The following is a 27,766-nucleotide window of genomic DNA, read 5'->3' on the forward strand; positions in this document are numbered from 1 at the left end:
AAGAAAGAGGTTTTCAAGTTCCCTCGAAGAGTGAGGAAGTTCAACAAAGCGTGTAGAAAATCATCAGATTTGAGGCGCAAATCCGGGGGCTGAAGTCACTAAGCCCAATGCAGCTTTCACGTGCCAGATGATGACCTAAGTTCTGATTGGTCACAGCCCTATAAAAACATACAGTAAAATAGAGATTCGATCTTGGTGTTTTTATGGGATATCTAAACATTATTGTCCATGAGAATTCAATGACCAGGGAGCCAGTATTCTGGAAATTCCCCATTGATCACAACATTCATTTCCGTGGCACATCGTGAGTATCAAAAAACTCCCTTGACCGAGTAATTTCAACACCAGACCGTCCGACAAAAGCAAGAGCACTAGGCTTCTCAACCTTGACGGTAACAAACTCATTGCCAAAGTCCACAGTAACAATGCGAGCAATAAACGTAGCCAAGGACTCAACCGTCTGGAAGTCAGTCTCTTCCACTTGCTACACCCAAACCAAGTCAGCAATCACATCCCAAGATAACAAACTCCAAGGGAGAAGAACAAACCTCAGCAACAGCCCTGACAACACCCTGATAAGTAGCCACAACCTTAGATCCCCAAATCTGCAGTCCTTCACCCTTGAAAACCAATCCAACAACAACGGCCTGCTTCTCAACTCTCTCATGAGGATTCACCCCAAGAACAGCATGGCACCGAATCCCCTCAATCCGGAACTCCTCCTCCAACACAACGGGACATCTAGCCCCATCCTTATCCCCCCATACCGTAACAGCCCGATATTTCAAGCCTCCCTCAGCCCTCAAAATCGCCTTCCCGAACTCCAGCTCCACCTCACATTCTCCAAACTCTGCAGACACACTTTCCCCATTCCCACCAACTCTCTCCGCCGTCTCCTCCAACATCCCCAGTCCAGCATTCGCAACAATGGCACCTGTCACCCGCGGGTCAATTCCAACGGCATAAGACCCATCATCTAGATCCGCAGTACGTGTCCCAGAAACATTGACCATAGCTTTATGCGGATGATCGGTCGACGTGGAGAGTGCAGCCATGTGGCGTACGTCATTGTCTAGACGGCGGAAGAGTTTGCCGTAGTCCAGAGTCAGCGATACATTGTCGGTCTCGGCAGCGGCGATTATGCTTGAGTAGGTCAGGGTAAGGGTTGCGGTGCAGGGTTGCGATTTTCCGGTTCGGTGCCAGGCTTCTGGGGCTGCGGGGAGGGGCAGGGCTATGTCGCGGAGGCGGACTGTGTCGAGGGTTTGGGGGCGAGAACGGAGGGTTAAATTTTGGGTTGTCATTGTAGTGGTTGACTTGGTGTTAAAGTGGAATTGAAGGTGTTGGTAGCTCCAAGTCTCCAAGTGATGTGAGGAGGGGGTTTTTTGGCGGGGAAAAGTGGTTCGGGGTGGAGCCAGGATTGTTTTTGTCCGCAATGCTTTTTTATAGTTGCGAATTGGGATGTCCTGGGTTTCTAATTATACTTGCCAGAGCAGTAAATGCCCGCAAAGGCCAAGAATGTGGCCCATCGACCATTTCTGGTCCAGCGGTAATATGCCCCATATTTGCTTGGACCATCGTGAAATACGCCAGAGAAGCATATTTAGTCAGCATGATAACTTAACTTAACGTTATAACTTAAGTACCGAAGTTAGTCGGCCTAGTCATAAGTTAAGAAAAGAAATTTCTCTGACCAGACTCGGGGGTAAAACGGTTGATTGAATCCATATGCGCTATATGATGAGTCGAGCGTGGGATTTGGTCTACACCGGAGGCAATTGATTTGGGCTGAACGGTCCCCACGAACGTTGTCTTCCACACACCAGTCCTATCTACGGCTACTTGCTTAGCCTCTAATTGCTAAACATGCTACCCGAATTCTTGCAGAGTAGCTATGCACGCTACAAAGCAGATACCAATACCTTTGCAACTTGGCTACTCGAGACAGCCAACCAATGCGGCTATCAACCAACTGGCCTCGCTGCTGCCATTCCTACGGCGAAAAAGGGTAAACACAAAGGCAAACACCATGGCTTGAATGCAGATCCACTTCAATATAGTGCGAATATCCAAGATCTGCAAAAGCTCGCCGAGGTGATTGCTAATTCTGCTCTCACGGTGCCAACCTCGGTTCTCACCATCGCCAAACGCGCCATTAAATTGAGAAAGGCGGTCACATCCTGGTTCTTGGGCCAGGGCGGCTCAGAGAAAAACAAACGCCATGCCCATTTCATCACTGTGCTGGAGCAAATTTGCGATAATCTAGAATGGAAGACCGACCTGCCCTCCAAGCCAGACGCCAAGCAACCACCACCGACTTCAGAGGCTCAAGGTGACGATGCCAATGGCGACAGAATTCTGAACAGATTTGCTGTTCTCACGGTGGAGGAACCCCAGGAGACTACGGAAACCCAACCGGCACCCGCCGAATCGAAGAAGATAGTCAAAGTGAATGTTATTGTCGAGGAGGGAAATGAGCCATCAGACGCATATCTTGGTCCTTTGTTCTTCAAGACTCTCTGCCTGTTTCAAGACTTGAACAACATTCGAAAATTCATTTCCATCACCTGGTCAGAGTATCGAGATAAGAAAATCGACCTTATGAACGCCGCTGTCGTGACTGACAGTGCTTTGCAACTTGCTCGAGATCTTGCACAGGAGGTGGAAGCTGACTGGCGCACTTCCCCTCTTGGGACAGGGGATGATGTCCAAACTCTTGTCTTCAACCACGCGATTCTTACCCGCGGCATTCCTGGGACTCCATCCACTGAGATTGGCCTGCCATACAACAAGAACATGGCTGATATCGCCGAGTGGTGCTATGTGCCAACCAAGATCCTGCTTGAGTCCTTCGCAAATGTTCTCCAGGTCGATCATCTGCCAGTCTTTAAAAAGGGATACTTTGGCTCCTACGATCCGAAAGCGAACAGAGAGCGAATGTCTGTGGGTCAGAAATTCAACGAAGACAAAATCATCCTTCTTTCGATTTTGCCAGAGTTTTGCATGGTCGACACATTCAAAATCCAGATGCCAACTACGGATGCGATCACTCGAGGCCTTGCTGAGTTTGCGAAGACCAAAAACGTTACTACGGGGCTTTGCTTCGCCTCCCAGATCTTCCTTGACGTCCATCATATCATGCGACACAGTACCTTGGATGCATTCGGAGACCTTCGAATGTCTGGACTTCGTATCCAGAAGACTATCGATGATTATCTTCAGCTATCCAAAACACACCCTCAGCCCAAATTTTGGCCAAAGGAGGGCGACGAAGAAATCCGAAGTATAGGATCAACGGTGAAGTCATGGATCATGCAAGATTTGTTCCAAGATATCCGAGTCAGTTCTAAGATCCGCGTCCCTGGACCCGTACCCGAAAAGCACGTACTGTTCTCGCAGCATTCTATCCTCTGTGGCTTAATCCTGTTCAGCCTCAATATGAGAATGCAGTCTATCAGCCAGCAGCTCGTCACTCAATGGTACGATGTCCAGCAACTGGCCTTTTTGCACAACCTCATCATGAATTCTTCAGCGCCCCAAGACGTGAGATGGCCTGACATGGATGCATTCCTCAAAATCCATGGCGAGTCTCATATTTTTGTTGGCTCGCGGCCAAAAAACGCCCAAGAATCGCTGAACCGGCTTCAGTTGGCCTCGGGCACCTCGTCCGTTGCCAATTTCGCCCGCGACTCTCGGGGCGAAAGATTTCATAAGCCTGATGGCAAGAATCCCCGCTTGGTCACATCCACCACAGCAGTCGCGAACTTGTTCTTCGCCCAGTACGTGGGTGGTCCTGAGAAAGATGCCGGGATTGTACACATTGACAGAATCCTGGACGAGCTTTCACAGAAATCAACCCGTGAATCATCCAGCAAGGAGCATGAAAAATCCAATCCGGAACTCATCATTACCCGAAAGTGGGCTAATACCCACAACATCGACACCCTGCAGCTTCTAGGCTTCCTGAAAACCAAGTTATTCGAAGAAGAGCCATTAATCCTATACAATTACTTCGGCATGCACAAACGCTCCGTCGAGTTGCTCAGACTTATCCGAGACAAAGAGCACACGAAGTTTGTTCAATATTTCACGTCAGCGTATCTGCCTGATGATTCCCTCATATCAAACATTGTCCTCCTCATCCTTCACGTTGCGCAAGGCTCGGCCCAAAGTGCAAGTGAAATGGGACTTGCATCTGGCGAAACTAAGATAGTGAGTCGGATTGTCATGAGCGCTGGCGACGTGATGCGGAAATACTTGGAGAAGAATGGAGACGTGGCATGCAAAGAGTTGAGAGTATTCTGCAAGAACAAAAAGCCAATCCAAGACGATATCGCTTATGAAAACGGCAAATCGGATAAGATGGCGTATTCTTGGCTCAGTGTTGAAGACGTCCTGGGTCCCAAGGGTATGGCCTCATTCATGACTGGGATCCCGATAGCTTAGGCTTATGGACCTGTTGCCGTCTTGATGCCAAGAATTGATCCTACGTGCGGGATCTGTACTTTATTTATTTTAACGGTGATGGGCCATAGAATTATCTTACGACAACTCAATTTTGGATGTTTAAGTTGAGCAACTATCACACTCAGACTCGACCAGAATATCACTTAAGTGGTCTAATATACGGTCACCGTAGATCTAATAAGCTAGTATCTGTAGGAACCATCGCCTCATTAACCTTCCGGATTCTGCACTAGTTGAAGTTGGGACGTCATGTAGAAATTATATCCATCTGCAACGGGAATTCTGCTATATTGGACAACAGACAGTGAGATTTAATCGTCAATTACTACCTCAAACAAGAGTAAAAGAGTACAGTATGAGCAAGAACAAAGTTGATAAGAGCAACCACAAGGCAAAGACCCCAGCAGTCATACCCCACGGCAACCTTAACTATCTGCAAGAACGAAAAAAAAGACAAACAATCGCGCTGTCCAGTAGAAAGAAGAGAGAGATCAAGAATAAGAAACAACAAATCCGGCCGTGAGAACACGCTGAACGACACCTCGGGCGAGGTGGTAAAAAAGGATCATGACACCATGAAATCAGTATGACACGTTGCGGGTATTTGGCGAAGGGAAGTCAAAGTTACTGAAAGAGAAAAATCAGGGCAAGGGAGCATGCTGGTAGATCTGTTGAGATGCTGAAAGAAGATGCTGGAATATTCAACCCAAGCCATCACGGCGAATATCGCTACCACTACCAGTAGCGGGGACGGTCGTAAGGGACATAGTCGCTTCTGGGCGGGGAGCGAGGACGACCATAGGCCCGCGCAGCTAGATAGGGATCTTCATAGTGGCGCGGGGGTGGAGGGGGGTAGGGGTCTTCGTAGGGGCGACGGGGTGGGGGGTAGTCTTCCATCCGCGGGCGAGGGGGAGTCCGGCGGGCATAGCCATCCCGTTCATAATAGTCCCGGCGCATGGGGATCGGGGACCGCTCACGGTAGTGATCCCGAGGACTGTAGCCTCGAGGAGGAGGAGGAATCCGGCGGTCGTACTCATCCATGGGGGTTGGGTACGGGCGACGAGGGGAACGGGACCGGTAAGGGTCGCGAACGGGACGTTCCTCAAAGGGTTGGATCTGGGAAAGGGTGAGAGGCGATTCCTCCGGGTCCGAGCCAGGTTGGGCGCTTACATCGGCGACGCAAGTGACGCGCGATCCCTTGAACTCTCGCTGGTCCAGTTTTTCCACGGCAGTTTTGAGGTCGTTGGCGGTTTCAAACTCAACAAACCTTGGAATTGTGTTAATGGAGTTGGAATAGGGGATTTTGCTGGAGTTTGATCACCCACCCTCGGCCCTGTTCACGGCCTGTCTCAGAGTATACCACATCCAGTCCGGACTGGCGGGCAAAATCTTTCAAATCCTAGATAACGTATGGTGAGTCCAGGTCCAGGTAAAAGAGTATCCAGATCCAAGTGGTAGAAAGGAAAAATAAGAAGTCCATGGCCAGTCCGGGAGGCATATCCAAATGGCCATACTACGCAGGAGTCCAGAATTCCCGGAAAGGTCTGAAGTCTTGATATGAGTAGGCAAGGGGAATGTGTCAGATCTCTTGGCAAACTGAAAACCCATAGATGCATTTTCAGACCACCAAGAGACAAGCGCTAGCATATTAGTGCCAAGGATTGAGTACTGTCTCGCCGCCATGGGCATGACAGATTTGGATGTGGGCTGAAAGTGAAATGGGCTCAAGGGTTTTACACCAGAAGCTCCGGATAGGAATGAACATGGGCTGCTAACCTGCCAACTTGTTTCTGGAAGACCGGAGATCTGCATCCGGAATACCGTGCGACGTGGACGCGGGAGATTGTTGCGCTCTGGGGGTCCGGGGAAAGCTTCCTTGCGTCGGGGACCGCGGGCAAATTGAACGGTGAGACGCTCGCCTTTGAATTCACTCCCATCTGTGTTATTGATAAGCAAGGTGCCACGCTGGCGAGTAGGTCATTGGATCATACGGAATGCTACAGGACAGAAACCATTAGCCAGCCAGCAGAGACAAGTGGGGATTTGTTTATTATTACCAGGTACAATGTCCCGAGCATCCAGTGCATCCTCATATTCGATAAAACCAAAGCCGTTCATTAGCTTGATCTCGGTAATCTTACCCGAGCCATGGCTGCTGAAGTGCTCCTCAATGTCTCCTTTGGTGACTGCGAGAAGGTGACATGATGGTTAGCGCGACTCAAAACAAATCCGAAGGCGGCCGAGGCGATAGCTGTTCCGTGGTAGCCCCAGCTCTCGGTGGGCCCGGGGGAGGAGCCCAGTCAGAGGAAAAGGGGAGGTCCGAGGGAGAGGAGAGTCTGTATGTCAGATGCCAGGAGGGGGGACAGCTGGCGATCATGCATGGAGGTGCGTTCTTGGGGGGTTGTGTGTAAAGGACAATCAGGTGTGGGTGCCAGCGTACCATTGCGGGGAAGATTCCCAAGATACAGACGGGTGGAAGAAACCTCAGTCATGGCTGATATGAAGAACTGGTCTGTTGATCAAAGGAAAGAGATGGCCAAAGGAAAGTCTCCGGGGTTATGAAAAAGCCCAGAGCGTAGGCGCCTTGGGGGGAGGGGGGAACGGAACGGATGCGAGTGACTGCAGCGCGTAACCGGCCAACAAACAACGAGAGTTAGGCTGTGAGAGGTCAGAGCGATGATACCACTTCAGACCGAGACCCGATGTGAGAATCAGATGAGCAAAGAGAGAGGGAGAGTCGAGAGAAAAGAGAAAAGGGAAACCGTGCTCTGGCGGTGGACTTCGAAACTCTGGCCGCCTCACTTTTTTCCAGCGATCCACGTGGTCCCACCGTAGTTTGTCTTTTGAATCATGTTTAGATATAGATTCTTTACTGCATAGAGGACAGAGGAGAGAGTATAGAGCATAGAATGTAGATTTACAATTAAAGGTATGTGAATCCCTGGACCTCCACCTGCATTCCACGGTTCTGCCCGGGCTCCGGGAAGCTTTTTTTAGGTCCTTTGGCTCGCTATATACTAACTCCAACCTCAAAACTCCTGTTTTATCCGGAAACTCATTCTTAGGTCAACACATACTTGGGGCCCTCTCCTCCTTGAGGTGTCTGCCAGTTGATGTCTTGTGTAGGGACCTTGATATCACAGGTCTTGCAGTGAATGCAGCTAGAGATAGTCAGCATCTAGATCAATCTGGTGTCGGAGAGAAGGACTTACTTTTGCGCGTTGATCTGGAACCGAACACCGTGCTCCTTGCTGGGGTCCTCAATATATTCGTAAACACCGGCAGGGCAGAATCGGTTCTCCACGCCCTTGTATTTGGGCCATGCCAGGTCTTTGTGCTTATCCCAGTCCTCCACCTGCAGATGAACTGGCTGGTCTTCTTCGTGGTTGGTACCGGTCCGGCTCACGCTGGTCAAGATGTCGAAGCTGATTTCTCCATCGGGCTTGGGGTATTCGATCTTCTCGTATTCAGATGCGGGCTTGGTAGCTGCGGCGTCGGTACCGTGGTGGCTGAGAGTCCATGGCACCTTACCCTTGAAGATGTAGGCTTCCAGCCCGGAGTAGAGCAGTCCACCAAAGAATCCAAGCGGGGAGTTGAATGAGGGACGAATGTTGCGCACCTCGGACAATTCCTTCCAGATGGACGAGTCGCGCAGGGCCTTTTCGTAGTCGAACAAGAACACGGTTCCTTGGTTCTCACTTTGCAATGCGCTAAAAGTGGCTTCGGCTGCCAACATACCAGACTTCATGGCAGTGTGAGTACCCTTGATCTTGGGAACATTCAAGAAACCGGCCGTGTCACCGATCAAGGCGCCGCCAGGGAATGCGCACTTGGGGATCGACTGGAAGCCACCCTCGTTCAAGGCTCGGGCACCATATGAAATGCACTTGCCACCCTCGAGAACTTCCTTAAACATGGGGTGGTGCTTCATCTTCTGGAACTCTCCATATGGCGAGAGCCACGGGTTTGGATAGTCAAGTCCAACTACTAGACCGATACTGACCATATTATCACCAAAGTGGTACATCCAAGCTCCACCGTAGGTATCCTTAGGAAGAGGATATCCCATGGAGTGGGTGATCTCACCAGACTTGAACTTCTCGGGCTGAATCTCCCAAATCTCCTTGATTCCAAGTCCATATGTCTGGGGTTGGCTATCACGACGGAGATCATATTTCTTCATGACCTGCTTGGTCAAACTACCGTGGCAGCCCTCAGCAAGCAGCGTGACGCGGGCGTGGAACTCCATTCCGCGCTCAAAAGTGTCCTTAGGCTTGCCATCCCGGCCCATTCCTAGGTCGTTGGTCGCAACACCCTTCACCGCACCATCAGAGCTGTAAACAACCTCGCTAGCAGCAAAACCGGGGTAAACCTCAACACCAACCTCCTCGGCGCGCTCTCCCATCCACTTAGTCAGCTCGTTCAAACTGACGATGTAGTTTCCTTCATTGTGCATCTGCGGCGGCGTAGGCAGAGGGTATGATCCGGTCTTGGTCAAAAAGCGCATCTTATCGCCCTTGGCGGGGGTTGCACCCTCGAATCGCGAAGGGTTGTCCTCTGACAGCCAGTCGGGGAGCAGCTCATTGAGGGCGGTTGGTTGCAAGACGTTTCCGGATACGATATGGGCGCCCAATTCGCCAGCCTTCTCCAGTAAGATAACTCGGAACTCTTCATTACCTGCTTCGTTGGCAAGCTGCTTCAATCGAATGGCAGCAGCGAGACCGGCGGGACCTAGAGAGCATTATGGTTAGCTGACTGCATAGGAAGAGCCAATGCGGGTACTTACCACCGCCGACAATGCATACATCCACGTCATCGGACTCGCGCTCCATGGAGCGAGGGTCAAATTCGCCATCCTCGTCTGTGACTCTTCGTGATAGCGATTGTGAGAAGGCTCGTGTTTGGGGTGGGGTGAGGAATGCCGTTCGGCGAGGGATCCGTACGGCTGTGAAGGGGCTAGCTGAATAGCGGGCTGGGGTGGCAATGGCGGAGACCGAGGAGCTAGCTCGTGAGAATCGAGAGGAGGCTCGTAGTTCGCGCCTCAGCAGAGGCAGGACGGTGCTTTTGGTGGCCATGGTGTACGATTTTTCGAAGCCGTGGGCTGTGACCAGTTCTAGCGACGTAGGAGCATGAGGCAGGTTAGATGCGGAGGGGCAAGATATTAAGATGTCGAGGATCAACCTTGAGTACCCGAGCTAGAGTCGAGGATCTCAAATCGCCGAAAAACCGCCTATCCTCGGCTTTTTTGGCTGAGCCAATAGGGAACTCGGCGATTCCAATCTTGGCTTGTGATGCCTAATGCCTCAGGTGTCTTTCTTGAAACGGAAACTGGATCATGCTTGACTAATATAGATATAGATCTAACGTTAGATGCAGATGAGATAGCAATTAGATTAGAATCTCTACATCTTGCATCGTGAGTCCCATCACATCAGCCATCAAACCCTTGAGGTTAATAATTACACCTACGACATAGTGGACTTATCACATGCATCACATGTTCAATACCATTACTACTGTATTTGACATCTATAACTCCACCAAAGGAACTCCTGTCAAGTTCACCTTGCAGATAATATATGCATATGCTATCAAACAAGCTTAACTTAGTCGAGTGTTGCTCCAGGGGTCTAAGAGCCAAGGTCAAGTACTGTATGCCCAGAGCATTTGGTATTGTAATATTACGGCGGGAGAGGTGGAATGTAACGATGTAGTGTCGGGCATGGTATTCAGCATACCGGAATCTCGAAAATGTTCTAGCATCAATACCTAGATGTGACCTGAGGATAACAAACATTTCAGAAGCCAGAGAAGGATTCCAGAGCAGTTCAAAAAATGACTGATCATTACACGATAGCATACCATGAGATTCGTCAGGTCTTGGCGAACGGATCAGCGCGGACGCCACCGCCCCAGGCAGAATCGAACCGGCCACCTGTCCTTTTGGCTGGGTTGTGTGGGACGCTGGAGGGGAGAGGATGAGTTCGAGAGGAAAGCGATACATCAAGAGCAGTGTATGAGCAGACCATCAGAGTCTTCAAATATAGCACCACCACACCTATATCAACTTGTCATATATCCTGAGTGTGAGGTCAGAGGGAAGGGCCGAAAAACGAGAATTTTTGTTCAGTTGCCCCCCGTTAAAGCGGCAAGAGGAAAGCGCGTCCAGGGAGTGACCGAGGGTAGTCAATGACGCTGATTGGACTGACGTGGAGACAGATGGGGACTATCAGCTGCAGGAGGAGCGCGGACTGGAAGAACAGCGCCTGCAACCATGGGGGCGCGGAGGATAAAGCAAGGGTGTTTCAGCCATTCAGGGGCCCGGGTGGCCAAGTAGCGGAGTGCGTTGGACAAATCAGAGACATCGGTGTAGTTGGGCGATGGTGATTGGTTGATAGTGGACAGTCCCAGAGCCGCTAGCGGACGATTGAGCCAAGGTTGAAGGGAGACTGGTCGCGCTGCTTTTACCGGGCCCAGCCTCCCCTGTGAGTCAGCACTATATAAAGGCCCAACCTCCCCCCCGTTGCTCCCATTCCTGTCTCGGTCTTGGCATCCGGAGCTGTTCTGGAACTACCTCAAAGCAGCATTTTTATATCTGCTCTCCCTTACTAATCAGATCCTCCTCATTCTGATTATTCTCTCTACCCTTTCTTTTTTTTTTAGGGGAAAAAAAGGTTTTTGTCCTCGCGACTTGAACAAAAGGAGCTGAACCTTAGGGATCACTTCACACACTCTCTCTCTCTTTCCAGATCACGCAGATAGACTCAAATCCCATACCAAAAAGCACCGCAACAAAAAAACAAACAGAAAAAAAAAGTTGCTGTTTATACCGTCCTTTTTGTTCTTTGTCATAATTCCGCCGCGTCTTGAGAAAACACTTCAGTGTGCGTTTCTCCTGATTTCGACTTCTGCATCAGTGCAACGGTTTCGCTGTTCTTACTCGTGTCTGACTTTCCAATCTTGGAAAGTATCGAATTGAGTGCGAAGACCTAAGGGGGATACATTGAGTTGTTCATCTCCCAGGTAAGACTCCCCTCACATGACTTGCTTTCACCACATCCTCTCTTCCCCTGTACATCTCTCTCCCCACTGGTGATTGTCGCTCACCGTTGGCTCTTGCAGTTGTTACGTCACCCAACTTCTCCTTTCACGCTCATCACACGTGATTTCCGTGATCAAGAGCTTCCATCATGGATTCTCTCACCACCCACCCGTCGAATGCCCAACAGGCTCGCGCCTTCACCTCTACCGCCTCGCTCTCCTTCCCTGGAGGTGCGGGTGACTTGACCCCACCTGGGTCGGATAAGGTCGAGATGGCTCAGATGAACGGTCAGAATGGAGGAAATGCCGTCCAAGGCAACGGGGTGACTCCCGCCTCTCCTGCGACCCCGGCCGCCACTCCTGGCGCGACTACCGGAAGCAGTGGCATTGTGCCTACCCTGCAGTGAGTATATTCTTGCTTCTTTCTGGGAGACCAGAATGGCTGAACTAGGCTCTACCAAAAGGAACATCGTTGCCACCGTCAACCTTGACTGCCGCTTGGATCTCAAGACCATCGCGTTGCACGCTCGCAACGCCGAGTACAATCCTAAGGTATATCTCTCTCTTCCACACCTTCCCGGTGATTCCATCAGGGTACAGTGTGGCTGAACTGGGTCTCTTTTTCTACTAGCGTTTCGCTGCCGTTATCATGCGTATCCGTGACCCCAAGACCACTGCTCTGATCTTCGCCTCAGGCAAGATGGTCGTCACTGGAGCCAAGTCAGAGGACGACTCGAAGCTCGCCTCTCGCAAATACGCCCGTATCATCCAGAAGCTCGGTTTCAACGCCAAGTTCACGGACTTCAAGATCCAGAACATCGTCGGTTCTTGTGACATCAAGTTCCCCATTCGTCTGGAAGGTCTCGCATCTCGTCACCACAACTTCTCGTCTTACGAGCCTGAGTTGTTCCCTGGTCTTATCTACCGCATGATGAAGCCTAAGATTGTTCTTTTGATCTTCGTCAGTGGTAAGATCGTTCTCACTGGTGCCAAGGTCCGTGAGGAGATCTACCAGGCTTTTGAGTTGATCTACCCTGTGCTTTCTGGTATGTTGTCTTGTGGTCTCGCTGCCACTATGTCACTAATTATCTCTAGATTTCCGCAAGGTCTGAAAAAGCTTCGGAGATCACACTCTTCGCTTTCAACTTTCAACCCTGTATTAACACTGCCTTTTTCCCGTTGAGGATCGCAGGGATTTCATTCCTGTGCCTCGGCTTTTCTTTTGCCTTACGAATCTTTCATGCAAGCATAGTTGGGCGTTCTAGCGATTCGGATGATCCCCGGTTTGTTCCACCATTTCGTGCTTTTACACAATTAGATTGCTGCACGTCGCAGTGAGGCGGTTCGTGCGCCGGTCGATGACTGCTGCCTCTAATTTTTATCGTCCCCTGGTTTTATCTGTGGTGGATTACCTCCCCATGGGCCAAAAAAAAATATGGTGAGCCCTTAGATTCCGTCTTTGCTTTGCCTGTCCAAGGCTGGATATTGATGGAACGGCACTGCCGTCACTACCTTTGAGTAGCAAAAATAAAAAAGTCTGAAAAAACTTTCTTCAATTGTAACAAAATAACGTTAATCATTGAATACATGCCCACCGCATATTCCATCTATACATCTATACTTCTATACATCCGTACTTCTATACAAGTTATGTACATCCAAGACAACCTATCTATACCATCTATAGTGTGCTGCTTCTCAAAGCCTTTTGCGTCTTGGCCAACTCATCCTTCAAGTTCGCCCTTCTCTCCCCAGACCGACTACCATCGCCGTCAAAGTCCTCACCCTCAGCCATCGCTGCAGCAGACCACGTCCACATCTCGCTAAACTCGGCATCAAGTGTCCCTTCAAGCGCATCAACAACCTTGTCGCCGATGACAGGGAAGAACTTGAACGCATGTCCACTACCACCAGTAGCAAGGAACAACCCCTCATGATCAGGGTGGTAGGAAACAATGAAGTCACCTTTGGGCCTATCCGCGAATAACATATCAGCTGCGATTCCACAAAACCTCAATCAAGACCTGCCCGGGAATCCGGCGAAAAGAGATACTCACGTATCAGTATACCAGCAAACCCGCGTATCAACAAACTCCCTCTGCGCAAACCGAGGTAGAAGCTGCCTCAACGCAACCCGGAAAGCCTCCTGTCCCTCAAGCGGAACAGGGACACCCTTCTCAGGCAAAGAAACATCCATCCGTTCCCCAGGACCCTGAGCACCAGGCACCGGGACCGAAACAGGATTCCGGTACCCGAACGCATGGCGCGCAATCTTAAGCAGGTTGCCTCGAGGCGGGATGATAAAGATACCAGTCGCAAAGTTCAAAATCGTAGGCAGATTCTCCAACTCGCGCTGCTCCTCATCAGAAATAGACATATAAGCAATCGCCTGCCCAGTCGCAACGGCCCGACCACGCATATCAACCAACTTAGATGTCCACGCTCCAGTCGCGAGGATGACCAAGTCACCAGAGAGGGTCGTTCCATCGGCAAAGACAACACCTGTAGCCTTGGACTTCTTGCCACCAACCTGCTCGTAAAGGACTCTCTCAACATCCCCAGTCCGGAACTCAACCTTCCCCGTCTTGTCAACCAACTCCTTCGCATACGCAACACTAGCCCCAGCATCGGACCACCCAGATCCCCAATTCACATATCCACCCGCGACATCAAGATCCTCCCCGTACGCAGGAACAACACGCAACACGTCCTTCTGCGTCGGCAAGAATTCAACATTGTCGCCCTCGATAGCCCGCACGTTGGCAAAGCTCTTGCGCGCGTACTCTTTTGCGCCGGCGCTGTCTGCTGGGTAAACTAGCAAGAGGCCGTTTTGTGTGTACCGCCCTTCGGCACCCCAGGCTGTGCTACGCCATTTTTTTATGGCTTTGTCGGCTAGCTTGCTGTAGGCTGCGTTTGCATAGTCGGCCCGCACGATGCGCGAGGTGTCCACTGAGGAGCCGTGGGGGTTTGGGATTATTGGGGAGGATTCGATTAGGGTAATTTTCGAATTTGGGTGGCGCTTTGTTAGAGATAGGGCCGTTGAGACTGTTCTTGCATTGATTTGGTCAATTGGTGGGATCAATTGGGGGTATGCTGGTGACTGCTGTTCGGGTGTGGATGCGGGTGCGGGTGCGGTGTATGGGGTTGAAGTTGGGGATGTGATGTGTTTGTATATGGTATGCAGGCCTGGCGTAGATAATGCATGTAGACTTACGTCCGAAGACCCCTCCTCCTACAATCAGGATATCCGACGGCAATTCCATTGTGTGTAGGAGGAAGATTTGTGGGAAAGTTGGAGAAGGAGAATTCCCCAATTGATAGCCGATAACGGACTGGCTTGTCTCGGTCCCGACTTCCCGACTTTTCGTCGAGTCAACATTGTCCCTTCCCAGCGTTGATAGGCTGTCCTTGGTCTACAGTCCAGCGCATTGAGAGTCAGCTGCTTAGCATCCTTTGAGATCCTGCTAGGTGAAAGGCCTTTCGTGAAAAAGAAAGGGAAACGAAAACCATCGCGCTAGACCGCATACATCACCCTTATCAGGAGAGAGCCCTAGTCGTATGGGCCCATCGCAATGAATGCACACCAATTGCGACGAGTAACCCTAGTCAGGTGGCCTGTTCCACCTCTTCCCTGCAGACGCGCATCGAGCAAAGCACCTCGCGATCAATTGTATGCACACGAGCCCTGCCATCAGAATCCGTACTAATGTACGCCCTAGTCCAATCTCAAGGAAGAACCAGCCTCTTGGCAAGACCAAGAATGCATCCTTGGGTTCCAAAAGGACCGTGAAGGCCCCAAAGCGTGAGGTTCCTCCCAAGACACAAACCCAGTCTTCAGGTGAACCCTCCAGTTCCGAATCCAAGGAGAAAAAGAGCAAACATGGAATCCCTCCAACAGCCCTCGCCTTCATGGGTGTTACTGCCTTGGCAATCAGTACATACTGCAGCTTTCTATACGCCTCATACAAACGCGAAGTGAACAAAAGTCAAGCCTTGGTTGTATCCAACGACGTCTCAGACAGATACAACAAAACAGCCAGCACATTCGACGCAGACGTCGAGATCTCGGAGAAGTTCATGCAGCTAGGCAGCAAGCGCAAAGACCTAATCCGACACGCTCGCGGTAACGTCCTAGAAGTAAGTTGTGGCACAGGTCGCAATCTACCCTTCTACCTCCTCGGCGAGCGAAGAGGCGTCAACGAACTCCACCACCATCTCGAAGTCAACGGTTGCCGCACGATCACATTTACAGATCTTAGCGCGCAAATGGTCGCAATCACGAAGCAAAAGTTTGAGTCTATGTATCCGGACTACGATCGTGTATCTTTTCAATCCGTCGACGCAGGCTCTGTCGCGCCTCCGCCTGCTGGACCGGGTGATCCGCCACGCTACTTTGACACCATTGTTCAGACGATGGGTCTCTGCTCGATGCCGGATCCTGTTGCGACGTTGCGTCATCTTGGGTCCATTGTTGAGCCCGGCAAGGGCCAAATTTTGCTTCTTGAGCATGGTCGTTCGAAGTGGGATTGGGTTAATGGTATTCTGGACAATCTTGCGCCTGCTCATGCGGATCGGCATGGGTGTTGGTGGAATCGTGATATTGGGGCTATTGTCAGGGAGAGTGGTTTGGTCATCGTTGAGGAGACGCGTTGGCACTTTGGGACTACGTATCGTTATATTTTGAGGCCCAAGGGAAATTCTGAGTAAGGATTTCTGTTGCTGGTTGGGTTTGGGGGTAGCAGGTGCTTACTGTGTTTATATTGTAAGATAATATATACATTCGGATTATGATAGCCATGTTGGCCGGATCTACTCAGGAGTGGGCATCGCGACGAAGTCTTACAGAAGTATATATATCTTCGTAATAAGGAGGTCTCTTTTCGGTATCTTCGATCACTTCGCCTCATCTTTTTTCAATAGTGTGAAATTAATTCAACATGTATGTTATATATTTGGAGGTAGGGTGTGAAGGCTTAAGATTCGATTACTATAGATTCCAAAGTATTCTTCTAGCCTGTGAGCTACGACACCTAATACCGATATCTAAAGCCGGGGGTCTTCCAATCCGTAATATCCTCATAATCATCGGACACAGCTTGAACCCTCGTCACCATTTCCGCAACATTCTTCGAATCTTGATCCCCATCCAACACCTTTCCACCAACGGCACCCGCATTCCCAGCACTTCCCTCAAATCCCTCCAAACGTGTCCGACGAGTATTAATCCACTGCAAATAAAAGCGCAGAGCCAGTGCAAGACCTACAGCCAGAGCATAACAAATCATAATCGCGCGGAAAGCAGTATTATAACTCGGCGCCTCTTCTGTAAGGAAGAACTGCGGGCCAGAGATATTCCCAGCACAGTATGCAAGGAATAACATAGCAGTGACAGTCATTTTCTTCGTGACACCACGATAATTAGCCTGCACAAGCGACATTACCAACGGCATAGCGGCAGGACCCGTCGACAACAGGAAATATCCAAATAACTGAACGCCTAGAACAATATGAGCGCGCGAATAGATAATCGCACTACCAACAACACAGGGAATAACAACCGCAACCACCAGGATGCAATTGAGCTGACGGAATCGGCCCGCTAGCCAACCCGTCCCCGTAATAGTGGCAATAGTGACAATCGAATAGGGAATATTGATCAGCGTAGACTGCAAACTCGTAAAGCCAAACGACTTAATGACCAGATTGGAGAAATTCTGCGTTCCCCCGTTGGGGATTTGAGTCACCAAAGCCAAGCCGAAGACTAGCCATGTTTTCGGGTCCAGTAGGCATTCTACGAATTGATCCCATTGCCAGTCTGTTTTCTCTGTGGCGCCTGTACCTGCCACTACGGCTCGGGTACTTGCGCATTGGCGTTCTTCTTCCGTGAGAAATTTGGCTTTGGAGATCGAGTCAGGGAGGAAGGCCCACAAGGCAAAGCCCCAGAGGAAGGTTAACAGGCCCAGCACGATGAACATCCATCGCCAGGGCCCAACGGAGTCATTGACGTGTCCGAGGCCATAGGCGAGGAGGCTGGAGAGGATTCCGCCGACGCTCTGGGGGCAATTGTTAGTAGGGAATTAATTCTAAAGGCTCGGTGGTTGATAGGGTTGAGGTGGACTCACGTTGCCTGCGAACCACAGTCCTGTTCGGGTTGGGATCTCATCGCGTGTATACCATGTCGAGGTGATGAACATGAATGCAGGGGTAATTGTTGCCTCGGCGACTCCCAGCAGGAAGCGGACTGTGATTAAACCGCCAAAGTTGGTGCATGCTGCTGTGAGGGATACTACTGCGCCCCAGAATAGCGTGTTGGCTGTCATGTATTTTGCTGCTGGTAGACGGGCTATCAGGAGGGTTGTTGGGTATACCCATCCTAGGTAGCCAAAGTAGAATATTGATGAAACCCAGCTGTACTGCTGGCCCACTAGTCCCTGAGTATTATGTTAGTTTGGGTTGTGTTGTTGGGTGGTTAACCTTACTGTATCATCACGCATCCCGAATACAGCTGCGCTGGACAAAATAACTTTGTCCATAAAATTGAGCATGTAAGTGGTGAATAAGAGCGGGATTAACCGTCTGTCGATTTTGCGTAGCACTCTTTTCGCCATGGCGTTTGTGGCTTGCTCTCCATCGGGAGTGCTTGGCTCTGCCATATTGCCCGGCTGGTATATACGAATTTCTGATAGATCAAGGAGAAAAAATACTCTTGTTCAATCCTGTCCTTTTTGTAGCACATAGTCCCTCCGATTTCTTATCTTGTTTTCCCCACACGGCTATTGTTTCCATTGGCCACCCCTCTATGTTATCGTTAGTATATAATCTTTGCGCCGCAATCCATTGGATGAAACTGGAACTAAGGTGCCAGCCAAGTCCCCTAGTCAAGCCAACACGAGCACTATCCCACTTGGACAAGAAATTGGAGTCACTTGTCTTAGATAAACCCTGACTGTTCTTGGAGAAGCATCCCTTTTAGTCACATCAGATCTCCGACCTCGGCTGCCCGCATAGTACTACCCAATGCGACACATTTTATACCTAGAATATACCATATACCTAGATCCATCAACTTCCACTCGAACTTCAAGTTTCAAAACAACGACTGCAACCAACATATCCATATCCACCAGAATGAACAACCTGGAAATAAGCCCCTTCATCAAAGCTCTGCCAAAAGTCGAGCTACACATCCACATAGAAGGAACCCTAACACCAACCCTCCGCTGGACCCTGGCAGCCCGCAACAAGATCCCCCTCCCCTACAAAACCCTCTCAGAGCTCCAAGCCTCCTACGCCGTAACCCTCAACCATCGCCCAGAGCTTAACGGCCGCCAACCAGGCATCCCAACCTTCCTAGAGGCCTACTTTGCAGGCTGCGAAGTCCTGCGCACAGAAGATGACTTTTACGATCTAGCCATGGCCTATCTAGCCCGGTGCGCGGAAATGAACGTTCGGTATACAGAACCGTTCTTCGACGTACAAGCACATACCCGACGGGGGTTCCAGCAGCTGCGGTTCTGAATGGGTACCTACGTGCGCAGCGGGACGCGATTGCGATGCACGGGGTGCGCTCACAGTGGATATTGTGTTTCCTGCGCGATGAGTCTGTTCAGGATGGTCTTGCGGCTTACCATGAGGCGCGGCCGTGGGCGGGGGGTTCTGTTGAGGGCGGGAAGGGGTTGTTCCATGCTGTTGGGTTAGCGAGTAACGCGTACGAGCGACCGCCGATGCTTTTCGAGGAGGGGTTTGCGCTGGCGCGCGGGGATGGGTTGCATGTTACTATGCATTGTGATTTTGGGCAGAAGGATACGCTGGAGCATGTGCGGCAGGCTATCTTTGAGGTTTGTGGGGGGTTGGGTGCGGAACGGATTGATCATGGGCTGGATGCTTGGAGGGAGGAGGGGCTGTGGAGGGGATTGCTTGACCGGGGGATTGGGTTGACTCTTTGTCCGCATGCTTATCATCGTCGGACGGCGACGGAGGCTTTGTTTCCTATGATTAGGGGGTTGGTGGAGGCTGGGGTGAAGGTTTGCATTAATAGCGATGACCCAACTTTGATGCATGATGTTTGGATTGATGGGAACTTGCAGAAGGTTTATAGTTATTGTGGGTTTGGGAAGAAGGAGATGGTGCAGCTGGTTCGGAATGCGGTTGATATGTGTTGGGCTGGGGATGATGTGAAGAAGTCGATTGAGCTGGAGTTGGATGGTGTTGATGTTTCCGAGTGACTCTTGTTTGAGGCCTGATCTAGAACTTGTGTGATCTCTTGTGATATCCCAGCATTCCATCTGGATACGTTGTATTTGGAATTGAAGATCAACGCCACATTCATTTGACTAGTTCAGTGTGATTAATGTACTCTGTATGTGACGCACCAGTCAGGCATCCATGGCTCAATAAACTCTCCCTGTTGTGATTGTGGCGGGTCAAGATTTACTACTGTATTATTTTTGGGTTAATATCGACGAGGAGACAATATGTATCACGGAATATCGAGCCCAGTAGGACCGAGATGGCCTAAGCCAGTTTGTCCAGTCAGTACACGCAATCAATATATATGATGCTATCATGGTGCTATCATATCTATCTGAAGCGTAAACATCCAAACCCCGCAAGCACCTCATAGGGAACCAAGCTCCAGGATCGCTATATCAAAAACTTGGCAGGACTCCGCTTCCCCTCATTTCAGCCGATATTGTTCTAGAATTCCAACGAGACGGGTCATAGAGCCAAACTCTACCCTATCGGACCATGTTTACCCACACAGGAAGGTCTCAAGTTCGAGTACGGAGCCTTGCGCTATTGCGATGCTAAGATCGGCTTCAAGAGCGCTTGGTGTGACACCCATCCAATCCACATCGATGATCTACAATGCAAGTGGCAGGACCTTACAGGGGGAAATTTATTCCGTGTCTGATATGCAGTGAGTTGAATCAAGGTTACGGATAACGTCCCAAGCGAGGCCATGCAAGGTTTGGAAATTGATTATGGTATGATCGAGATGCGTGCCCCATCTTATTGGTAGATCTAAATCCGGCTGAGTTAGGCCGCCCGTTATTTGAGTAATTTGAGGAGACTGTACTATCCTTGGGGGAGGGGGGCGAAAGGCTGGTGTTTGGATTTAGCAATGATTCGCTAGCCTCCCCAGGCTATGAAGCATGAGGTTGTTACTATGTTGCCAAAAATGTACCGATTCATCTTTAAAGGACATCTTGTGTTGCATTTGTGGAGATGCGGAGAATTCCCGCGCATCTGCATCCTGTAGGTACAATACAAGGTCTCATCTACAGATATGCAGAACTACTCCGTAGAGATGTGGCAAAATTAATTGGGTGCCGCCATCTGATCATCTTGATCCTTTCGGCCGTAAATGTAACAATGGGCGGGTAATTCCCAGGGTTGAGTCCGGGGGGGTTAGAGTGGTAGATGTCATGAAAACGGAGATCAGGAAGATACAGTAGGGAGGAATGCGGACAGGGATATCAAAGAATGGCGGCACTGCAATGCGATCCCTGGATGCCAAGCTTAGGTATGATGTAGAATTACGGAGTAGCCTAAAGGCTCATCATCATATCATAAGTTACAGGCAAGGACAAGGTTCCGGGAGATATGTCATACCCACGTAGGAGCGCCGAAGTACTAAACTCCCAGTAGGATCTGGATTTCCATGGCATCACCACTTTTCGGGGGTAAATACATCCAACCCTATGAAAACCCTATTGGAACGCTCTCCAAACCCTATTGAGCAGACCAAGTGTACGTAACGAATAGAGAGGGGCAACAGCTGTCTCAGCTCTTGACATCGGTGGCGATACTTCTGTTCCTTTTCTCCCCGAGACGCTAATGTGGCCATCCCTTACTAGCGCAATACACTCGATTACGCTGGCTCTGATTGATCGCTGGGCCGTGCTCCACTCTTTCTTCTTTTTTTTTCTCTTTTCTTTCCTTTTGGTAAACGGCGACGCTAGGAGTCGTTTGGGTCCTCGGTGTTCCCCGGCATCTCTGCCTTTCTTGTTTGCATGAACTTCACACCCTCTAGAGGGATTTCTAGGCCAATCACCCAAACGGGTCCTAATATTAGTCGTCGGGCTGAGATAGAGTGCATCAGATCTATCCAGCGGTCAAGGTATGCAAGCGGTCACCTAGCAACCACTTGACAGATCGAATGCACAATCTACTATACACATATGCACCTAGCCCCATCCAATGTGCCGACACCCACATCCTCTACCAATCAGGGTATCTGGGAGTCTTATTATTATCCAGATGGTGAGATGTGATTAGCCGAGTTCGATGCATGGGAAAATGGATGGAGACACCGCTGGAGTCGGCGCACAGGAGATGGACCAGACCGGGTTATAGAGCACATGGCCCGATCCACCTACCTGTTGCCCGGTATGCACTAGGACTGAGGATGGAATGGAAGAACTATGAGATTTTCATGCTAAGGTCCATTGCGGACTAGTGGAATGGGTGGTCCACTCTGCTGATTCCGATGAAGTTTGAGGATAACCCAAAGTTTGGATATAGCGGTGAGAAGTGTCAACGTGCACAAAAAAGAGGACTGGTATTGAGACTAAGTTACTATAGAGAGATAAACAACTACACAGCAGATCCAAGTCATAGTATAGCGTGGGTTCGACGTGTCGTTCCTTCCCAAAATAAGAGCCCGAGACTCCACCAGCCCACTGAAAATTACCGTGACAATACCAAACCATTTATTTTTCTTTCCACTTTTTTCCCAATTTTCCATTCCTCAAGAGTTGACCTTCGCCTTCACAGCTTCTTGTCGCATGGTGATCTGCCTCTGTACTCTCCCCCCCCCTTTCTCCCTATATCATTACTTCTTATTTTTTTGTTTATTATATCCCTTTTTTTCATTATAACTCTTATTCTCTACACTTTGGTGTTGAACACTCCCCTTCCTTTGGATCACTGGTTCTCTCCTTTTACCACCACTCCCTCACAATGCCATACAACACACGTCGCAAGTCACTATCCCTGCCATCTCTAGGCATCCAGTTGCCAAATTCCTCTCGTCGCTCTCCCTCCATCTCTAAATCACACGATGAGCCTTTGTCAAAAAAGGCGAAGAGAGCACACGGTTCAACCTCATTATCACCCGAGCCATCCGACAAGTTCCTGATCGCGCGCGCCGGGAGACATGGAGCATTTGAGCACACACCACCCCCCTCGCCTTTGGATAGAACAGTGGCACCCAAGATCGACACAGAAGGAATCAGTGATGATATTGTGGTCGTTGTAATTGATCAGTTGGAAAAGACAGGGAATCGCCCACATCTCGTGAAGGAGCTTGCGGCCGTTCTCGTTGCGCTCAACGCAAATGTTGCCAAGTATGTATCCTCGACACCCGTGGAGTGAATGACACTTGCTAACCCGTGTTACTCTAGTTCTGCTAATCCCGCCGCCCTCCTGTCGTCGCGTCTGGCTGCCTATATGAAGCGTCCTTGGACTGCTCTCGCGCCTTGCCCCATCGCCAAGGAACTTATCCTAATTCACCCCCGCAAAGTGTACTACTACCTTACTACGTTCCCTCACCAGCCTATTCCCGAGACTGATGATCTGGTTTCTGCCGTAGATGGCAAGCAAATTACACCAAGTGTGTCAAGTCTCGAGGATGAGGAAGACGCCATGGTGCGGCAACGTAGTCCCAGTCCCGAAGTGGACTTGTCATCTCCCGACTTTGGAGAGGATGAGGATCTGAACAGCCCTGCTAGCCATGCCGGCTCTTCTGATCATTTCCCTGATGCTAGTAACCTGACGCGTCTCATGCACTCAAATCGCGCGGCTTCACCGCCCCTGGAGGGCGATGAGAAGGAATTCACCCAGACCGCCAGTGCTGTACGTGAACGCGCTTCCGAAGAGAAAGCCAGCGAGTCAAGTCGTAGCCAGTCCATTCTCTCCGAGAGCCTGAGCGCCATGGGAGACCGTGAGCGGAGCATCGAGTCCCCGGTAAACGGTGGCTCTATGTCTCCATCCCTTCACGGCGACGGGATGTCTGAAGAAGAGTATAGTGACTACTTCTCGCACATGCCCGCCGACCATATGTCCCATGACTTGGACGAAGCTGCCGCCACCGCCCTGTTCGGAACCTCGCCCTCACCCTCTCTTGCATCGGTTGCATCGTCGGTCTCGTCTGGCACGAGCATGATGGATGCCCATGTTGATGGAAAGGACTTGGCTGCTCTTCAGATTGCTCTACCCGAGGATTCCGAGGCCAACTCCGTCTCCACCCTCAAGCGCTCACTTGACATGCTGAACGCCGGTCTTCCCGATGTTGACCTCAAGATGTCTGATCTGACCGAGTCACACGAGAGACTTACTCTCACTCCTCGGCCTATTTCTTCCAGGTCATCCGAGTTTGTCTTCGACTCCTGGAGAGAGTTGCAAAATCCCGAAATGGTGGAAGTTGATGAGCTAGATGAGATGTTTGGCGAAATCTAAACCATCGTGCCTCAATTATTCTTCTCACTTCGCCTTTCTTACACCTCTACTATTGGCTGGACTGAGACCTGCCACATTACCCCAACCTTTATTCACTTTTGCCTGTACATGTCTGTTTGGCTCGTGTGCCCTCTACCTTTTCGCTAATTCCTATTTCCACTGTACATATACGTCTTGTCGTTTTGGGTTTGTTTTTTTGTTTGTTTCGCCCTGGATGGGTAGAATGGGAGTTCTGGGAATCTTGAAAGGGACTGGCTTCACCAAAAAGTGTCAAAATCGCACCGTCTTACATACCTCAGTCCAAATTTACTAGTATATGCCCTTGAACATCTCCAATCTCCAATTTTGGTTCCGACCTGACTCAGCCGCTCTAGCCCCAATCCAGTAATAAGCGGGGAGGTTATCCTGGACCTTCATCCCGCCAGTAAGAGCCCATGGACTTCATTCGCCCTTTGCAATCTTTTTAATCCTGTTCAAGCACAAAGGAATAGCTTACTGCCATCTTAATGGATCTTTATATCAAAACTTAGCGCCAGTATTCCTTACCGGCCTTGCATAGGCAAATACACGTCTATCATTGGCCGCAACTCCAAGCCGAAGCGCATACCATCGCATCGGTATCGCAATCTCGATAACACTCGTTAACCTCGCCATCCACTACACCCTCTTAGCCCCAAAGGTGCCGCAGAAATGACGATCAAAGAAGCACCCGAGCCACAGTCCTGCGAGGGCATCCCCGTGGAAAGCGAAGCCTCCGCTCAACAGACTGAAGCCAACAGCACCCTCGCCACCTCCATCCCACCCTCCCTCACAAATACCAACTCAACCTTTGGCCCCCAAAGATCGCACACAACACCAGTCTTGCAGCCTGCCAAACTTTCTACGCAGACGAAAGTTGCGATTCCACGCCAGCGGGCGGGAATTGCCCCACGATATAATCGGCGGGTCCCACGGGCTTGCGAATCCTGTCGACAGCGAAAGACGAAATGCAGTGGGGATACTCCCGTCTGCCGGCAATGTAGGGAGTTAAGGGCTACTTGTAATTATCCCCAGGGTTGGAGGGAACGGACAAAAAAGTAAGGACATTGTGTTGATATCTGTTTCCTCTGTGATACATTGATGTGCGGCTTTGCTGACGGTTGATATTACAACAGGCAAGTGGAAAAACTCTCAGAAAAAGCGCAAGAATACGAATCCATGCTCAAGGAACTGGGTTTGGTTGTTGAGACCCGTGCCGCGGAACGGATCAGGAGCTTGCTGGACAAGGTTGGTTTTTTCCCTTGCCTTCACTTGATGTATAGATTCTGATATCTCGATTACAGCATGGTCAGGAGGGAGAGTCGTCTTCCCATAATTCACAGTCACAATCAGCAACACCTCAGGATGATGCGCCCCCAGATAATGATGAACCCTCTTCGCCTTCATCCATTGGATCCCTCGAAGCCATTGATCGCGTAGAAGAGGACCACAATCGTTCCGAAAGTACTAGAGCGACTGGATATATGGGCAAGAACTCCGAAATTACCTGGATGCAACGTCTACAACGAGAAGCAGACCAACGCGCCCAAGGTCTCCCGGGAAGTTTAGAGCCTGGCGTGAATCGAAAAGCAGACGACCAATTAGCCCTCCACGCGGTCAATTATCATCTCGACGATATGGATATCTCTGTCCCCGGACCAGTTCAACTATACGCCATGCCCTCTCGTGAAATAGCAGATCATCTGTTTGATTGCTACTTGACGACTGTACACCCATTCTACCCCATTATCAACAGACCACTCTTCCAAGCGCAATACAAGACGTTTTTCGAAAGTACGGCCCGGCCCGGTGACAAGTGGCTCGCAATTTTGAACATGATATTCGCCATTGGAGCTAAGCACTCTCAACTTATTGATGCACCCTGGCGTGCAGGGGAAGATGATAAGGATCACCTAATGTATCTGACCCGAGCTAGGATTCTCAGTATGAATGGGGACGTTTTGTTCAGTCATCCTGATCTTCAGCAAGTGCAAGTGGAGGGCTTAATTGCCTTTTATCTTCTTGCATCTGATCAAATAAACCGGTGAGTTCATTTTCTTTGGTTCCTGTAGCAAGCACTAACGTTTTCACATAGTGCATGGAGAATTTCAGCTTTGGCGGTTCGGTCTGCTATCACGCTCGGAATCAACATGAAGAGCTCCAGTCCAACTACACCAGACCTTTCGAAAGAAGCTCGCTACCGAGTCTGGTGGTGTTTGTATACATTTGAGCACATGCTTGGTATTATGACAGGCCGGTCAACTTGCATTCAAGATGGAGTGTGTACTTCACCTTTCCCAATTCCGTTTGAGGAGGATCAATTGCACGAGCCGGCTGCCGTGGAAGTACTCACCAATACGACTTTACGAGACGAACGTATCAACAATGTCGTCGCGAGTGTTTGGGTCAGACAGATGCCACTCAATCCCGCGAATGGCAAGGAGGCCGTTCATCATTCTCGAGTACGAGATACCACATGGCTTAAGAATTTGCCTCTTGGCTACGGACTTTGTTATCTGTACTACTGTGACTTGGCAGTTGTTGTGCAGGAAATTGTCAACAAAGTCTATTCAGTAGATTGTGTGATGGTTCCATGGGCACATATTGAGAACCGCATCGGTGAACTTAGATGCAGAACTGAGCAGTGGCAAGCTAGCCTTCCAAGCGGGCTTGATTTCACTCGCAAGGGAGACGATAGTGCCGACGTGCTCCGATGCAAACTGACATTGGCGCTTCACTACTACAGCGGACGGATCACACTCGGCCGTCCGTGTCTGTGTCGACGTGATGCAAGCCAGAAAGACAAGGCAGGTAAATCGACCTTCAGCCATGAAATGGCTGTGATTACCCTTGAATCTGCATGCCACATGCTCGACCTCATCCCCGATGAACCAGATGCTCTGCAGCTGTACCAGATTTGCCCATGGTGGTGCATTCTCCACTATCTCATGCAAGCTACCACTGTCCTCCTTCTCGAGCTGTCATTTGGTGTCGTCCACATGCCAGACGACGAACAAAAGTTCGTCGCCCTGTCCAAAAAGCCACGCGCTGGCTTTTCGCCATGTCAAAACACAGCGTCGCTTCTGGACGCGCCTGGCAGCTCTGTGACCTCAGTCTCCGCAAACTATCCCAGGGCATGAAATACGATGTCAGCGACATGCCTTCATACCCATATGCCTCTGAAGGCATAGCCACCGCCGGCACCGGGCCCCAGGTAACCGGTCTCTCGGGTCCCAATTCCGTTCAAGATTATTGGGGTCCTCAGCTGGAAAATCTCTCCAACCCTGTCCAACATGGAACTGAAACTCCCGGGCAGGATAATTATTACCCAAACATGTCCTCCGGGGAACTGCTGTCCTCTCTGGCTGCCGAGACCCAGGACACATATTTCCCTTATGATCCTATCACTGGCGAATTCATGCGCTCTTTCTTCCCACATGCTAGCGAGAATAATTGGGAACTGAATTAATTTTTTGACATGATATCTATGGGTAGCACATGATATCTCAAAAGAATCACACGATCACGATCACGAAAACGAAAACGATCAAAAACACGCACCCATTCTTTGCATACCTTTTTAATTCCCTTGCTTCGCATTCTGCTTATTTTTTTGCATCCGCATATTGTTTCATCGCCCATCGCCGCTTCTTGTTTTGCTTTTTCCACTATCTCTTTCGTTCGCATTATATCTTCTACTTATCCTGCAAACCACATTGTCTTTGCTCTTGTTACACGATCATTTGATTTGGGAATAAAAGGGAAGGACTCAGGTTGGCGT

The 27,766-nt window shown here is 50.1% G+C and overlaps 11 protein-coding genes across 11 annotated transcripts; 6 read left to right on the forward strand and 5 right to left on the reverse strand.

The window, feature by feature from the left end:
- Nucleotides 1–286: 286 nt before the first annotated feature.
- N7511_010646 (dihydroneopterin aldolase) lies at nt 287–1,301 on the reverse strand (the record flags this gene model as incomplete). Its single annotated transcript, XM_057133023.1, has 2 exons — nt 287–484; nt 549–1,301. 2 exons carry the CDS (start codon nt 1,299–1,301, stop codon nt 287–289), a joined length of 951 nt encoding a protein of 316 aa, XP_056981011.1.
- Nucleotides 1,302–1,863: 562 nt separating this feature from the next.
- N7511_010647 (uncharacterized protein) lies at nt 1,864–4,443 on the forward strand (the record flags this gene model as incomplete). Its single annotated transcript, XM_057133024.1, has 1 exon — nt 1,864–4,443. One exon carries the CDS (start codon nt 1,864–1,866, stop codon nt 4,441–4,443), a length of 2,580 nt encoding a protein of 859 aa, XP_056981012.1.
- A 756-nt stretch (nt 4,444–5,199) lies between these two features.
- On the reverse strand, nt 5,200–6,956 carry N7511_010648 (uncharacterized protein; the record flags this gene model as incomplete). The annotated part of the gene is made up of 5 exons (XM_057133025.1): nt 5,200–5,731; nt 5,790–5,863; nt 6,241–6,401; nt 6,456–6,650; nt 6,905–6,956. 5 exons carry the CDS (start codon nt 6,954–6,956, stop codon nt 5,200–5,202), a joined length of 1,014 nt encoding a protein of 337 aa, XP_056981013.1.
- Nucleotides 6,957–7,525: 569 nt separating this feature from the next.
- Nucleotides 7,526–9,539, reverse strand: N7511_010649 (electron-transferring-flavoprotein dehydrogenase; the record flags this gene model as incomplete). The annotated part of the gene is made up of 3 exons (XM_057133026.1): nt 7,526–7,625; nt 7,677–9,195; nt 9,251–9,539. 3 exons carry the CDS (start codon nt 9,537–9,539, stop codon nt 7,526–7,528), a joined length of 1,908 nt encoding a protein of 635 aa, XP_056981014.1.
- A 2,115-nt stretch (nt 9,540–11,654) lies between these two features.
- N7511_010650 (TBP family protein) lies at nt 11,655–12,617 on the forward strand (the record flags this gene model as incomplete). The annotated part of the gene is made up of 4 exons (XM_057133027.1): nt 11,655–11,908; nt 11,970–12,057; nt 12,137–12,551; nt 12,601–12,617. The coding sequence occupies 4 exons, from the start codon at nt 11,655–11,657 to the stop codon at nt 12,615–12,617; spliced, it is 774 nt and encodes a 257-aa protein (XP_056981015.1).
- Nucleotides 12,618–13,186: 569 nt separating this feature from the next.
- N7511_010651 (NAD(P)/FAD-dependent oxidoreductase) lies at nt 13,187–14,768 on the reverse strand (the record flags this gene model as incomplete). The annotated part of the gene is made up of 3 exons (XM_057133028.1): nt 13,187–13,478; nt 13,563–14,550; nt 14,720–14,768. 3 exons carry the CDS (start codon nt 14,766–14,768, stop codon nt 13,187–13,189), a joined length of 1,329 nt encoding a protein of 442 aa, XP_056981016.1.
- A 309-nt stretch (nt 14,769–15,077) lies between these two features.
- N7511_010652 (class I SAM-dependent methyltransferase) lies at nt 15,078–16,212 on the forward strand (the record flags this gene model as incomplete). The annotated part of the gene is made up of 2 exons (XM_057133029.1): nt 15,078–15,175; nt 15,225–16,212. 2 exons carry the CDS (start codon nt 15,078–15,080, stop codon nt 16,210–16,212), a joined length of 1,086 nt encoding a protein of 361 aa, XP_056981017.1.
- Nucleotides 16,213–16,535: 323 nt separating this feature from the next.
- On the reverse strand, nt 16,536–18,158 carry N7511_010653 (uncharacterized protein; the record flags this gene model as incomplete). The annotated part of the gene is made up of 3 exons (XM_057133030.1): nt 16,536–17,558; nt 17,628–17,936; nt 17,985–18,158. 3 exons carry the CDS (start codon nt 18,156–18,158, stop codon nt 16,536–16,538), a joined length of 1,506 nt encoding a protein of 501 aa, XP_056981018.1.
- A 475-nt stretch (nt 18,159–18,633) lies between these two features.
- On the forward strand, nt 18,634–19,730 carry N7511_010654 (adenosine deaminase family protein; the record flags this gene model as incomplete). The annotated part of the gene is made up of 2 exons (XM_057133031.1): nt 18,634–18,935; nt 18,986–19,730. The coding sequence occupies 2 exons, from the start codon at nt 18,634–18,636 to the stop codon at nt 19,728–19,730; spliced, it is 1,047 nt and encodes a 348-aa protein (XP_056981019.1).
- Nucleotides 19,731–22,470: 2,740 nt separating this feature from the next.
- Nucleotides 22,471–23,967, forward strand: N7511_010655 (uncharacterized protein; the record flags this gene model as incomplete). The annotated part of the gene is made up of 2 exons (XM_057133032.1): nt 22,471–22,856; nt 22,914–23,967. 2 exons carry the CDS (start codon nt 22,471–22,473, stop codon nt 23,965–23,967), a joined length of 1,440 nt encoding a protein of 479 aa, XP_056981020.1.
- A 690-nt stretch (nt 23,968–24,657) lies between these two features.
- N7511_010656 (Zn(II)2Cys6 transcription factor) lies at nt 24,658–27,454 on the forward strand (the record flags this gene model as incomplete). The annotated part of the gene is made up of 5 exons (XM_057133033.1): nt 24,658–25,043; nt 25,122–25,233; nt 25,290–26,029; nt 26,081–27,004; nt 27,061–27,454. The coding sequence occupies 5 exons, from the start codon at nt 24,658–24,660 to the stop codon at nt 27,452–27,454; spliced, it is 2,556 nt and encodes an 851-aa protein (XP_056981021.1).
- Nucleotides 27,455–27,766: the final 312 nt, after the last annotated feature.

The sequence above is a fragment of the Penicillium nucicola genome (assembly GCF_028828085.1).
Source record: "Penicillium nucicola strain IBT 29836 chromosome Unknown utg000010l, whole genome shotgun sequence".
Lineage (NCBI taxonomy): Eukaryota > Fungi > Ascomycota > Eurotiomycetes > Eurotiales > Aspergillaceae > Penicillium > Penicillium nucicola.